Source organism: Sphaerodactylus townsendi, linkage group LG13 (assembly GCF_021028975.2).
Source record: "Sphaerodactylus townsendi isolate TG3544 linkage group LG13, MPM_Stown_v2.3, whole genome shotgun sequence".
NCBI lineage: Eukaryota > Metazoa > Chordata > Lepidosauria > Squamata > Sphaerodactylidae > Sphaerodactylus > Sphaerodactylus townsendi.
Window position 1 is genome coordinate 48,335,591 of NC_059437.1, and position 15,024 is coordinate 48,350,614.

Genomic DNA, 15,024 nt, shown 5'->3' on the forward strand with positions numbered 1-15,024 from the left:
CTTTGAGATTTCCCTTCCCTCTTTGTTCCCCTAAAAGGGACACCAAATATGAAACAAGTTTTTCATAATTTCCTATACTGCTGCTAACATTATCTGCAATAACTACTGAGGAGCCTAGAAACTTGCAGGTGGTGTTGCTTAGTGCTTCCTTGGTTTTATTGCATGTTTGGGTTGACCATCTTATTATGGGAGTTGTGTTAATTGCCTTATAGTTTGAAATTTTGGCAGTAGAGGTCTCTGGGAGAGGATGAGTGGAAGGTGATCGCTAATCATAGAATCCCCTATCCTAAAGGCTTGGAGAATGGCTAACAAGTGTGGAGACACGAGTATATAGTCTATTAAGCTGCACCCATGGGAAGAGATGAAAGTAAATTCACTCTGCATTTGGAAACTTAGTCAGTCCGTTTAGCCAGATTTTGTTGTGTAGGAGGGCCAATTTGGCTAAATGGAGCCCATTTGAGTTGGAATTTAGATCCTTAGATCTCCTTGCATATGGTGTAAAGTGTAGCTGAAGGAGTTCTTGATCTATATCTTCTTGGGAACATAATTGGATGGGATCGTTTCCTACCCTGGCGTTAAAATCCCCCGCCACTACTAACTCTGACTGGGGATGCTTGGCTTCTAAGTCACCTATAAAATTTGACAGTCTTCTCCAATCACTGTCATTAGCTACTGACCCATTTCTTGGGGGGAAGTATACATTTACTAGGATAAAGCTTTTGTTATTGTACAGTATTTTGATTGCCTGTGCAATTGGTTCACACACATCAAGTTCGGTTGAGGCAATTCCTTGAGATATAAATGTTGCTAAGCCTCCTGATGGTCTGCCTCTCTTCTTTAAAGTTGAAGCATGAAGTGTAAATGATTTGTAACCATGAATGTTAATTGTGGAGGTCATCCATGTCTCCTGTAATAGAATGATATGGAATTGGGTGAGGTAGTGGGTAAATTCGGAGTTATGTGCAGGAATTATGAACCACCTAACACACTGAGGCCATAACATGAATAAAAAGGTTTTATTGTACTATGTTTACTAAGCAAAGTGTGAATCATTCCAGAGTAAAGTATTCCGCCAAAACGTCATTCTTCTGGCCAAGAAGACCCGTGACTCGTTGAAATTCCAAAGGAACGGCGCTGGCTTTTTTCTTCACATCTCGGTCAAAGATCTAGCAGGGAGACAGAGACAAAGCACTTTCACGTTCCTTTCTCGAATGCCCTTTTGCTCCAAGTTGTTTTCTGCAACACACTTCAGTACTAACTGTAGAACGTTTGGGGACTCAAAGGAAAATCAACCCAAATTGTTAAGAGAGAAAAGGCAAAACAAATCTTTAGCAGACATTCCCACCTACCACCAGTAAGCTCATACCACAGGAAATCATCCCTGGCCCTTTCCCCACTCACCTTTCTCCGGAGGTTGCTGCGCGCAATTTCCAGCACGCACAATTCCTGGCGCGTGCCCCGGCTTCCCCATCAAAAGGCACCATTTCAAAAGGCGGCAGCAATTACACGCGCTGGAGGGGGGCGCGAGAGAGGCAGCGTCGGGGCGGCTGCGCTCTTGCTGCCCCTGAAGTGGGGAGCGCAGCTGGACCCCGCGCTACTTGAGGAGAGTAGCGCGGGGCTTAAGGTAAGTGGGGAAAGGGCCCCTGTTAACATCCGGGGCACTGTTACCTCATACGAAGTCAGTTCCATGAGCTCTAACAAGTCATCCTCTGTCTCAGACAGTGCCGTGTTGATCAAAGTGGCAGCTTTTGCGACTTCGGGGTGGTAATGGCTCTGCAGAGTCTGGGGCACCAAGAACAAGGGGGAAAGCGATTCACTTAAGTCACGGCTGGATGAACATTCCCCGGGATGCTTGAGGCTGATCCAGCATTGAGAAGGGGCTGGACTACATGGCCCCTTCCACGATTCCACATGCCCCCTCCTGCAAACAGTGCCCTGAATGTTGTAAACTAGCACATGATGGAAAGGCTATGCAAACTCACAACACATCATCTACTAAGGGAGCAGCAGTGGCGTAGTGGCTAAGAGCAGTGGCTAAGAGCAGGTGCATTCAGATCTGGAGGAACCGGGTTTGATTCCCCGCTCTGCCACTTGAATTGTGGAGGCTTATCTGGGGAATTCAGATTAGCCTGTGCACTCCCACACACGCCAGCTGGGTGACCTTGGGCTAGTCACAGCTTTTCGGAGCTCTCTCTGCCTCACCCACCTCACAGGGTGTTTGTTATGGGGGGGGAAGGGCAAGGAGATTGTAAGCCCCTTTGTGTCTCCTAAAGGAGAGAAAGGGGGGATATAAATCCAAACTCTTCTTCTTCTTAATTTTCTACACACAGAGAGAAGGCGGTGTTTGTAAACCGCAATGAGGATCTGAAAATACAACCTGCCCTGCAGTCTGAAGGTGCACAACCCGAAACTTCATGGCATCCTTCTGCACAACTGTTTACAACTGGAAACTTTTTCAAAGACGCACCTGTATCTCCCAGAGGGAGCTCTCTAAAGCCCTGCTTTCCAGAGGGTCTTCTTCCTCCATCACATACGGATCAGCCAACATCTCTACAAAAGACACAGAAAGTGATGCCTATTGTCGAAGGTTTTCACGTCTGGAATCCACTGGCTGTTGTGGGTTTCCCAGGCTGCGCGGCCGTGATCTGGTAGTTTTTGCTCCTAAGGTTTCGCCCAAGTGGCATCTTCACAGGCATGTCACGTTAAGACGTGCTTCTTCCCGTGGCACTATGTGGAGTGACATACCCCACCACACAATCTCTCCATGCTTATGAGCAGCAGTGGCGAAGTGGCTAAGAGCAGGTGCACTCTGATCTGGAGGAACCGGGTTTGATTCCCAGCTCTGCCGCTTGAGCTGTGGAGGCTTATCTGGGGAACCAGATTAGCTTGTGCACTCCAACACATGCCAGCTGGGTGACCTTGGGCTAGTCACAGCTTTTCGGAGCTCTCCCAGCCCCACCCACAGGGTGTTTGTTGTAAGGGGGAAGGGCAAGGAGATTGTAAGCCCCTTTGAGTCTCCTATAGCAGTAGTGGCGTAGAAGGTTAAGAGCTCGTGTATCTAATCTGGAGGAACCGGGTTTGATTCCCAGCTCTGCTGCCTGAGCTGTGGAGGCTTCTCTGGGGAATTCAGATTAGCCTGTACACTCCCACACACGCCAGCTGGGTGACCTTGGGCTAGTCACAGCTTCTCGGAGCTCTCTCAGCCCCACCCACCTCACAGGGTGTTTGTTGTGAGGGGGGAAGGGCAAGGAGATTGTAAGCCCCTTTGAGTCTCCTATAGGAGAGAAAGGGGGGATATAAATCCAAACTCTTCTTCTTCTTCTCATTATTGTGTTGTAAAATTATTTTGGTTACTTATAAGTAAATTGCTACTCCAGTGGGAGACAAAAAAATATTTTTGAAGTCATTATTGTAGCCTGGTTGGTACAAGTTTTCTTCTTTCCACCTTGGTTGTGTACCTTCCCCTTTTGCATAGCATGGAGTGAGCCAGCTGAGGTAAACTCCACCTACACCAACTCCAGATCAAGCCAGATTGGGACCTTGGGGCTGAATCAAATAGCTTGTGGGCCTAATATGACCTCTCAAGGAAGCCACCCCGCTCCACTGTGGACTTACCAGTCCAGACACCTCCCACAGTGTCGATCTGGTGTCAACCGAGGCAGCCCCCCACCCCCGGGGCCTGGCCTGACCAAGTCACAATTATGCCATATCCAGCCCTCATAACAAGCGAGTCCGACTGCCTTGGGCTAGAGCACAGGTGTCAAACTCGCGGCCCTCCAGGGGATGATGGGAACTGTAGTCCACAACATCTGGAGAGCCGTGAGTTTGACACTCCAGGGCTAGAGATTTCTCTTCCCCCTTTCTTCTCACCTTCAGGGCCACCGGGCCTGTGGATGAGCACTTTGCAAGACGGATGCCTCCGCAAGAGGTTGCAGACGAAGGGGATGACCATCAGCAGGGCGTCAGGCGGAGCCGCGAGGGAGAGACGTGCCAGGCGCTTGGCAAAGGCGGCAACTAGGTATGACGGCAAATGCCTGTTGGAAAAGAAGCGGGAAAACTCTTTCACTTCCCTCGACAATGCCAGTCTAGACTGGTGGCACAAAGCTTCTTTTAAAAGTCATCCACGGAAAACTAAGAACATAAGAACAAGCCAGCTGGATCAGACCAGAGTCCATCCAGTCCAGCATTCTGCTACTCGCAGTGGCCCACCAGGTGCCTTCGGGAGCTCACGTGCAGGATGTGAAAGCAATGGCCTTCTGCGGCTGTTGCTCCTGAGCACCTGGACTGTTAAGGCATTTGCAATCTCAGATCAAAGAGGATCAAGATTGGCAGCCAGAGATCAACTTCTCCGCCATAAATCTGTCCAAGCCCCTTTTAAAGCTATCCAGGTTAGTGGCCATCACCACCTCCTGTGGCAGCATATTCCAAACACCAATCACACATTGCGTGAAGAAGTGTTTCCTTTTATTAGTCCTAATTCTTCCCCCCAGCATTTTCAATGAATGCCCCCTGGTTCTAGTATTGTGAGAAAGAGTGAAAAATTTCTCTCTGTCAACATTTTCTACCCCATGCATAATTTTATAGACTTCAATCTTATCCACCCTCAGACGTCTCCTTTCCAAACTAAAGAGTCCCAAACGCTGCAGCCTCTCCTCATAAGGAAGGTGCTCCAATCCTTCAATCATCCTCGTTGCCCTTCTCTGCACTTTTTCTATCTCTTCGATATCCTTTTTGAGATGTGGCAATCAGAACTGAACACAGTACTCCAAGTGCGGTTGCACCATGGCTTTATATAAGGGCATGACAATCCTTGAACTTTTATTATCAACTTCTTTCCTAATTATCCCCAGCATAAAGTTTGCCTTTTTCACAGGCTGTTTTTAAATTAAAAGGCCTTGCTTTGCCAAACTCAAGGGTCTGTTGAGTTCAAAATCCTGTTTCCCAGAGTACCCAAAAAGAAGAAGAAGAGTTTTGGATTTGTACCCCACCATTCTCTCTTGTAAGGAGACTCAAAAAGGCTCACAAATTCACTTCCCTTCCTTTCCCCACAACAGACCCCTTGTGAGGTCGGTGGGGCTGAGAGAGTTCCAAAAAACTGTGAGTAGCCCAAGATCACCCAGCAAGAATGTTGGAGTGCAGAAACGCATCTGGTTCACCAGATAAGCCTCTGCCACTCAGGTGGAGGAGTGAGGAATCAAATCCAGTTCTCCAGATTAGAATCCACCTGCTCTTAACTACTACACTACGCTGGCTTTCTGAAAGGAATGGTGGACTCTTCAGGCAGAAAAGGATCCCCCCCGCAAACACACACCTGCTTGTGGAAATAAAACAAAGTTTAAACGAGACTCAGGAGGGCTCGTACTCACGAAGACGACAAGAAGAGATCCAGTAAACGGAAAAATCTGGCGCGGTACTTCACGTAAAAGACAGAGGGGTCCAGCAGACTGTAGAGTTTCTTGTAAAAATCCGGATACTCCCTATACGAAGAGGGCAGTCAAAACCGATCATCTAATGTACTTTCACCCCAACAAATGCATCGATCACATTATGCAGTAGGTGCTAATTTAACAAAATGATTCCATTGCATTGATCGATCCATTCACAAAAGCAAGCTTTCCCTATACACGGGCCTTCATTCAGACATATTTGAAAGGAAACTGTGCCCTAGGATCAGGGGTCCATGAGTCCCAGTATGAATGAACAGGGGTTCATTATAGATTGCTGCCAGGTACTACAAGCAAGAGAGAAACTAGATTTTGCCAAGAGTTTGTGATCACCCCCTATAGTCTCTTTTGTGGGACAGAGACACAGCCTTCCGGCTCTCTCTTCCCCACCCAGAATCCCACCATCTTATGCAAATGCACAGAACAGAACTGCCTTTTTCGAAACCATTATTTTGTGCGTTACTGAACATGGAACTTTGATACAAGAGCATTTACAGTTCATTGAACAAAATGTATTTTTACTTTCAAACAGATGGGGGTCAGCGGAAGCAGGTTGGCACTAGGACCCGAGTAGAACATTCTACAACAAAGAAGGTCCGGCATGTTCAGTTCTGTGGTGGAGGAATATACAATCGACTAACATCTTTATGTGGAACAGAATATATCTGCCTACAGTGGTACAGGCCGCTTAACCACACCAGTCCATTACTTATATAGACCTGGCCACAGAAGTGTTACTGGTGAATGAATAAAACTTACAGATTGTGATGGAGAATCAGAACAAACAATCCATTTAAAGCGAGAAGACTGATGGCGCCACCTATAAAAGAGGCATCGTAAATTTTAAAAGCCTAAAAGTTCCAAGGGCAAAACAGATCAAGATCCCAATCACAGCTGTACCAAAAGACACTGACTTGCTAGATGCAAGGACCGATCTTTGCTAAATTTTCTTCAATCCGTCCCTTCCCTTATCTGGATTACGAATCACAACCCAGAATGCTCTTTTCCGACCCACCTATGTCATACGCGACCGTCAAAAAGTCGATCATGAGGGTGGGTTCGTTCATATGAGGTAGGATGGAGTCGTGTAGGATCACCAGCACTTTCTTGTAGAGGCTGCTGGGTAGCTGGAGGAACAGCGGGAAGAGAGAAGGATTAGCCATCACATACCATCAGGCTGAATCCGGGCAAGGGCACCTCTGAAGGGTGAAAGGTGTCAGCTCCAGAGTCAGAAGTTGGTCTACTGACCTATCTATCTATCTATCTATCTATCTATCTATCTATCTATCTATCTATCTATCTATCTATCTATCTATCTATCTATCTATCTATCTATCTATCTATCTATCTATCTATCTATCTATCTATCTATCTATTGGATTTTAAACCGCCCATCCCCGAAGGGCTCTGGGTGGCATACAGCAGGCCTGCAACAACAATACATAGTAACATTAAACACAGCAGGCTAAAAACAACATTTTACACATAAAAACTAGGGTAATTTAAAACAATTTACAAATCTATAACCATAAAACACAGCAGCAGCAATAATATATGGCGCCTGATCCCAAGGCCGGGAGGGGACAGTACTGATTAGATAGTATATCAGGCGTGCCAATGATGGCACGCAACACAAGGGCATCCTAGAGGGGGAATCCGTGGCTGGCCTCACCAAAGGCCCGGTGGAACAGAACTGTTTTACAGGCCCTACAGAATTCACCAAGATCCCGCAGGGCCTGCACCTCTGATGGAAGAGTGTTCCACCAGGCAGGGGCCAGGGCCGTAAAAGCCCTGGCCCGGGTAGAGGCCAGCCGCATCATGGAGGGTCCAAGGGCCACCAATAAATTGGCCTCTGCCGACCGCAGAGGCCTACCCGGGACATATGGGGTGAGACGGTCACGAAGGTATGAGGGTCCCAAGCCGCGAAGGGCCTTTTGCCGCAGGAGTGGCAGAAACCCAATAAGGTTTTGAAGTTAACTTTCAAAGCCCTTAACGGTCTGGGCCCAGGATATTTGCGTGACCGTCTCTTCCGATTTAACCCCAGTGGACATTAAGATCAGGAGAAAAGTAGCCCGCCTAGTAGCCCCTGGCCCACATGAGGTCCGCTTGGGCTCAATGAGGCCAGGGCCTTTTCAGCCTTGGCCCCTATCTGGCGGAACAGCCTCCCTGTTGCGGGGAGAGGCAGAGTCTCCTTTAGGAGAGAAAGGCGGGGTATAAATCTAAACTCTTCTTCGTCTTGTCTCCTCAGGAGTTGGGGCCTTGCCAACCACCTGCAAGGGAATCATGGCCCATTTTTGGGACACAACTCACCACTTAAGAACTTACCAGAGTACACTGAGGATCAATCCCAAAAGCTTTTAATCCCTGCCAGGACATGAAGCACCCGCAGCCAGAGGGGAATAGGACTTTTTAATGTGAATCCAAGGACCCACGAGACATCTCTCACTCACCTTATGTTTAAGAAACCCAAGCCACATCCGCTCGAAGGCCCGCTTGTGCTCCTGAAAACAAGGGAGAGAAAAGACAGCGGGTACAACACAGCAGCCATCTTGCTTGGTAAAGCTCTTCACACACGCAAGTCCACACACCACTCACTGGTTCCTTGCTGTTCCACATTCCCACACAATACAAATCGCTATGAACCTCCATGTACAGGGGCAGTATACCTCTGATATGACAATTGCTGGGAGTTAAACAAGAGCTGTTGTTGTCCTACACCTCTCAAAAGGATCCAAGTGGACACTACAGCGGCTGAACTAAGCAGATCTGTGCTTTCCCCTGGGGCTCCTCTAATATGACAGCCTTAAACCAAGCCAGTTAAGAGGGACAAAAGACATCCAAAATTTACCTTCAGTTTTAACACTTTCCATTCCTCCTGGTTTGCTGGAGAAAGGGTAAAAGAGAAAGAAAACGCAGCTGAATAGCAGAAGGGTAGAATCAGTTCTTCTGGGCTCAGAGCGGCCCTCACACACGATTTAATAACATGCAAGCAACATCCAACAATTTCAGAACAGTAATAAGCGATGTTGATATTACAACCATTTAAATTCACAAACGCAGTGATGGCGGCTGAAACATTCTAAACAATTAATAAGTCCCTGGTAAGGGCCCTCATGTAGCTAAAACAACACACCCCCACCCCATCATAACTTGGATTTAACGCGAGGAGCGGAGACAAGAAGTTGGCAGGCCAGCAAGCTGGAAAAAGAAACCGCGGATGCCTCAACCAAAGGCCCGGCGGAACATCTCTGTCTCGTGACCCGGCGGAACCGGCTCAGTTTCCCTCACCGTGTTTCACAAGGAAATTCTCGATCTCATTCTCGTTGCTTGGCATGGAGATGGACGAAATGAAGGCAAAGACGTTCTTCTGGTAGACTGGGAGCGGCTGTGGGCGAAAGGAACAAAACCAGCACAAACGCGGATCCATATTCATGTCAACCAGAGGGGAAGACGTTCAAGTTTTGGCACTCGGCACGAGCCCAGTCCTTTGAGAACCTGGAACGTCATTGAGAGACCTCCAGCAGCTCATGTCCTTCTCCTCTCCTCCATTTTTATCCCCACAACAACCTTGCGAGGTAGGCAAGGCTGAGGGAGTGGCACTGGCCAGGATTACACAGCAAGCTTCCGTGTCATGAATGGGGATTTGAACAGGGAGTCTGAGAGTTTTCCAGATACCAGTCTGACACTCTTAAGCCCTAGACTACACTGGTTAATATCCACAGCACATAGGAAGAAGAAGAGTTTGGATTTATATCCCCCCTTTCTCTCCTGTAGGAGACTCAAAGGGGCTTACAATCTCCTTTCCCTTCCCCCTTCACTACAAAACACCCTGTGAGGTGAGTGGGGCTGAGAGAGCTCTGAAGAACTATGACTAGCCCAAGATGACCCAGCTGGCGTGTGTGGGAGTGCACAGGCTAATCTGAATTCCCCAGATAAGCCTCCACAACTCAAGCGGCAGAGCGGGGAATCAAACCCGGTTCCTCCAGATCAGAACGCACCTGCTCTTAACCACTTCGCCACTGCTGGATCGGACCAGTAGCCCTTTCTGACTGCTAGATCAAGAGTTTCAAGTTCTGCAGGACAAGGAGAGAAGCAATTGCTCCCCCCTCTTTTTTAATATCAAATTTAAAATCAATCACATGGCAGATTATTTGAGTTTACTTCAGGAGCCCAAGCATAGATGGATAATCACTAGGGCTCAATGTAACTCTTTCCCTTGCTCTATGCTACAAGGAAGGTTCCAAAAAATCGACCTGCAGGAGCGGAAATGTCCTCATTGTACCACAGCGATTCAAACCATGGAACATATATTGCTCGACTGCCCCAAATACGAGGGATCTAGGACCAGACTTTTTGCTCTTTGTCCTGTAATCTTTAATGAATACTCTACTGTGGGGAAGATTACGTTTCTACTGAACAATTCTGCCTCCAAGATTTTAACTTTTGTAGCTAGGTTCCTTATAGAAACTTTGAAATGATTACCTGCGATGGTTCTCATGTATGGGATACTTGTTTGGACAATGTTGGCTGTTATATATATACCTTCAGTAGCCCTTTCAATCTAGCATCCTGTTTCATACAGTGGTCAACAGCTGGTCCTGGTGGGCCAATGAACAGGGCGCAGAGGAAAAGTCCCCGGCTTGATGTTGCCAGCGGGCACCGGGTGGATTGAGAGCTTGGGCTGCGGATATTCCTTTCAGTCAACATGGTTAGTAGTTAGCAGGTCTGCCGCACACAAACACATGAAGTTGCCTGATATTCAATCAGACCACTAGGTATCGCCTACTCAGACTGGCAGCAGCTCTCCAGGGAGTGAAGGTGTTTCACACCACCCGCTGCCTGACCCTTTTAACAAGAAAGGCTGGGGACCAAACCCAGGACCTCTGTTATACAAAGCGGATGCATCCCCACTGAGCCAGGCTCCTGTCCAGTCAGCACCTGTCATTCCAAAGGGAGACAACTGGCTGTAAGGCTGAACACACTCACACAAAGTCGACTTTAGAAAAGAAACGGACTTTAAGCAGCAGTGGCTTAGGAAGTTAAGAGCTCGTGTATCTAATCTGGAGGAACCGGGTTTGATTCCCAGCTCTGCCACCTGAGCTGTGGAGGCTTATCTGGGGAATTCAGATTAGCCTGTACACTCCCACACACGCCAGCTGGGTGACCTTGGGCTAGTCGCAGCTTCTCAGAGCTCTCTCAGCCCCACCCACCTCACAGGGTGTTTGTTGTGAGGGGGGAAGGGCAAAGAGATTGTAAGCCCCTTTGAGTCTCCTAAAGGAGAGAAAGGGGGGATATAAATCCAAACTCTTCTTCTTATTATTGAATTGTGTCGCCCGGACTACAGGGTGCTGGAACTGAGGGTTCTTGCCCTCAGTCCCAGGTATATATGGGGTATTTGAACAGACTGTTCGTGGCTGCGATTGGTCCTTTCTCCCGCTGCTGAGAATTGGCGGGAGCTGGTGGATTCTGGGATACGTAGTCCTGACACCTGGCATTAAATGCTACATCTGCTCCTGACCACCCCAACCCAAGCCGCGTTCCAGGCTCTGTTGCTCCACCAGGAGACCACTGGTACCTCTTTGGTCTTCTGCATGACGTTCCCAATGTTCTCAGCCACCGCTTTCATTGCGAAGAAGCGCACGTCGTCATGCTCCAGGTATTCTTGGAAGTTAGAGATCAGGAGGGCTGAGTCCTCTTCTGTGGAGATCAGGCCCTTCACAACCAACTAAGAAGAAGAAAAGGAAAAGGAAATCAGCCCTGCTGGATCACACCAGAGATCCGTCTAGCCAACCACTTCCTCTGGAGGTACATTGACAGAGCACAGAGGCCAAGGCCTTCCCCCTTTGTTGTTCCCTGGCACTGGAATCCAGAGGTTGACTGCCTCTAAACGTGGAGGCTTCCTTTAGTCCCCATGGGTAGTAGCCACTGATAGTGAGAGAACTGTGGTTGACCCAGCAGACTTCAAAGGCAGGAGCAGGGAAACAACTCTGGTCTACCAGATTAGAGTCTGCCGCTCTTAACCACTACTGCTACCCAATCCAAGGAATAAACTCCAACCCTGAACTTCCATGCCCCGAGTAACCCGCAGCAGAAATTCTTGCTACTTACTTTTAAAAGCTCTCGTGGGAAGTTGAAGCTCCATTCTTCTTTAACCAAAGGGTATTTAGCTTCCAGCTCAACAAACTTCATCAAAGTGCAGAGGGAAGACTCCTTTAAAAACAGCGGATCCAAAGAGAACTTAAAACGTAACAAAACTACCGGGAACATTTCCTGTACATAGTCTTCACAGATGGCATCTTTGGGATCCAGGCTCCTGACACTGTCCTGGGACACCTACTCTCAGCGTGGGCTCCCAGGATGGCTACAAAAAAGAAACTGGGCACGCTGTGCAAAAAAATGGGGAGGCCAAGAACATTTCCTACAAAAGCATTATTAGTGCATATCCTACTATATAAAAGGCAAGCTGCACTGGCGACAACTCACTTTTAAAGAGCCGTGCGCATGCGCGAGTGGGGGTTTACATTTATTAGAGCCGTATTAATTGATATTTAATGGCTTTAATCCGATATATGTGCTCTATTTATGTTGTTCACCGCCCTGAGCCCTCCGGGGGAGGGCGGTATATAAACCTAATAAATAAATAAATAAATAAATTACTGATGCCAGCACATCACAGTTTTCTAGAGCCCATATATTTTCTCGCACAACAGGCTTTATTGCTGGTACGTAGACATAACATCTTGGCTGAGGATATAAGAAGGGCCCTGATTCTTTCAGAGACTGCTATTCTACTTTCAACAGCTCCTACATTAAAAAGAAATGAACCCCCTGAACGCAAACTGCAAATCAGCAAAGAGGCAAAGCTTCAAACATGGTAGCTTTCTACATGCAGGAAAGGGGTTTGTGGGGGGGGGAGGCAGTGTAAGCAGGAATACTCAAGCTCATAAGGCCCCCCTCCCACTGAAACCAGTGAAACCCACTGAAGTAGGGAGCAGAGTGGCGTAGTGGTTAAGAGCAGGTGCACTCTGATCTGGAGGAACCGGGTTTGATTCCCCGCTCTGCCGCCTGAGCTGCGGAGGCTTATCTGGGGAATTCAGATTAGCCTGTGCACTCCCACACACGCCAGCTGGGTGACCTTGGGCTAGTCACAGCTTTTCAGAGCTCTCTCAGCCCCACCTACTTCACAGGGTGTTTGTTGTGAGGGAGGGAAGGGCAAGGAGATTGTAAGCCCCTTTGAGTCTCCTACAAGAGAGAAAGGGGGGATATAAATCCAAACTCTTCTTCTTCTGAAAGTAAAGCCCAGACCCCCTCCGGACTCACTTTGACTTGGAAAGACTCATGGCCCATCAGCTCCACCAAGCAGTTGACACAACTGTGGTACCGTTGTCGCATCCAGATTTTATACTTCTCTTCTGCACTGTAGCTTTCTGGGGGGGAAGAGAAGGGGGAAAGATTTGGAGATCTTGCACCACTGTTGGGTTAGTACCAAGATTAGCGTCTTCCAGCTTTAAACCAGATACCAGCGCAGCCAAAGAGCTACCCAGAGCAACTGTGCACATGCGCAGCAACGCATTAAAAATATGTTACAACCTGTATAAAGCAACCCCACAAGGTTAGTTTGCACCCTACATGTCCGTCATAGTAACTGGCGCAGGATCCCTGCATGAATTCCTCACCTGGCAGAGGTTCATCTTCCGGAGGCAGCTGGCCCACAAACAGCTCTCCCCGCTCTAGAAAAGCCCCGAAGAGCCGGCTGCAAGTGCGGATGGCGCTCAAAACTATCTCTTCCTCTTCAGCCTGTTGGGAGCAGGAGTCAAGAATTGAAGGAAGAAGGTGTCAGAATGGGGGGGGGGATTAGAAAATGAATCCTAAAATATATGGCCAAAGGTATAAGGCCAGTTCACCCAGGACCTGAAACATTATGTAGTGTAACACCGTGTTTCCCCAAAAATAATACAGTGTCTTATATTAATTTTTGCTCCCAAACATGCGCTATGTCTTATTTTCAGGGGATGTCTTATATTTCTGTTTTCTGTCCCGCGGGCATGCTTCCAAACAAAAAACTTTGCTACGTCTTACTTTCGGGGGATGCCTTATATTTTGCACTTCAGCAAAACCTCCACTACGTCTTATTTTCAGGGGATGTCTTATATTCGGGGAAACAGGGTAGCCCCCAACCAGAGTTGAAAATATTGACCGGCTGATTTGCACAGAAGTCTTAAATGGAATCATACCCATCTAAGATTACAACGGACTTGCAGAGTCGTGTCTTTCTAAGCCTGCTGAAGTAAATGGTTTTAGAAAGGTCTATCCTTCTTTAATGCCACACTTCTCCAAAATTATGGAATTGGAAGGGAACCTAAAGGCCATCTAGTCCAGCCCCCTGCTCAATGAGCAGGATGAGCCTAAAGCAGCCCTGGCAAGTGTTTGTCCAGCCGCTGCTTGAATTCTGCCACCGAACTCACCACCAAGCAGCCAATTCCACTGCTGGACTACTCTGACTGTAAAAAGAAAAAAACCCTCAATGTCCAGCCGGTATCTTTCCATGCAGAATTTGTACCAGTTATTGTGAGTCCCAATCTCTGCTGCCAGCAGGAAAATCTCTCCATGCTTTTTCTCAGTCCATCAGACTAGTTAAATTTCAAGCAGCAGAAAATGTCAAGCACGCCTCAATTAAAACTAATGCATTTAAATACATCAAAAGAAGAAGATATTGGATTTATACTCCAGTACTTAAAATAAGCTCCACAGGAGTCCAGACTGAAGACCTAAGACTATGGTAAAGGTCTGCACAGGAATAGCACAAGCCGTGATGTGATAGTTAAAAGGACAAATAAATAATCCAGCGAGGTAGAGGTCCCAATATGCGCTCTGCACATGCTCTGAGTGTCCTGGAGCTGCCATCCTCCAGGAAAGGCCTGGAGATCTCCGGATGATAAAGAAGCAGCAGTTTGGATTGATACCCCACCTTTCTCTCCTGTAAGGAGACTCAAGGAGGCTTACAAGCTCCTTTCCCTTCAGTCCCACTAATGAAAATTGCTTCTTTTTTGGGGGGGACCCTATGGCACTATCGGCTCCCCCCAATCAAACCCTTAAACCTCCAGGCATTTCCCCACCCTTAAGCCTTCCCAACCACCTTCCCATCACCGCTGATCCCAAAGAGGCGCCGCCTCCTTGTCCTAAAAACCTCCACCGCCACGTGCGCTCTGCACGCGCTCAGAGGCTCCCCCGCTCGCCCGGCCCACCTGCAAGAGCTCCAGGATCTCGAAGACGCGGTTGGCGCAGCTCCTGCTGCCCAGAAGCGCCTCCAGGCAGGAGCTCAGCGTGGCCTCCGCCGCGGCCATGGCCGGCTCGACCCCCACGTGCGCGGAAGGAAACCCGGCCCGGCTCCGCCTTCCAGCCCGGCTCGCTCCTCCCTGGAGGCGGCCGCAGAGCGCAGAGGAGGCGCAGCCGGGCAGGCGGCTGCGCGGCCCCGATCCTTTCCAACTGGGCGCGTTCGGAGGGTGCATCCTCGGCAGTAAGCGGCACTGGATCCGATGGGCCTGACTCTCGGGTAAACGTAAGCAGGAAGGCCGGCCGA

The 15,024-nt window shown here is 48.4% G+C and overlaps 1 protein-coding gene across 1 annotated transcript; it reads right to left on the minus strand.

The window, feature by feature from the left end:
* Window positions 1-1,002: 1,002 nt before the first annotated feature.
* Window positions 1,003-14,826, minus strand: NOC4L (nucleolar complex associated 4 homolog). Its single transcript, XM_048513667.1, has 15 exons — window positions 14,690-14,826; window positions 13,121-13,241; window positions 12,765-12,871; window positions 11,553-11,654; window positions 11,020-11,169; window positions 8,733-8,829; window positions 8,293-8,327; window positions 7,895-7,945; window positions 6,460-6,571; window positions 6,204-6,264; window positions 5,367-5,477; window positions 3,871-4,034; window positions 2,468-2,550; window positions 1,669-1,782; window positions 1,003-1,166 (listed from the first exon to the last, which is right to left on the minus strand). The coding sequence occupies exons 1-15, from the start codon at window positions 14,786-14,788 to the stop codon at window positions 1,050-1,052; spliced, it is 1,524 nt and encodes a 507-aa protein (XP_048369624.1). The 5' UTR covers window positions 14,789-14,826; the 3' UTR covers window positions 1,003-1,049.
* Window positions 14,827-15,024: the final 198 nt, after the last annotated feature.

Coding starts and splice junctions, on each gene's coding strand:
- NOC4L (XM_048513667.1), bottom strand. CDS start 14,788: ATGGCCGCGGCGGAGGCCACGCTGAGCTCCTGCCTGGAGGCGCTTCTG. Junction 8,328..8,732: donor GAATTTCCTTGTGAAACACG/GTGAGGGAAACT, acceptor CCCTTTCTCCAG/CAAACCAGGAGGAATGGAAA. Junction 5,478..6,203: donor CTGATTCTCCATCACAATCT/GTAAGTTTTATT, acceptor CTCTTCGTATAG/GGAGTATCCGGATTTTTACA.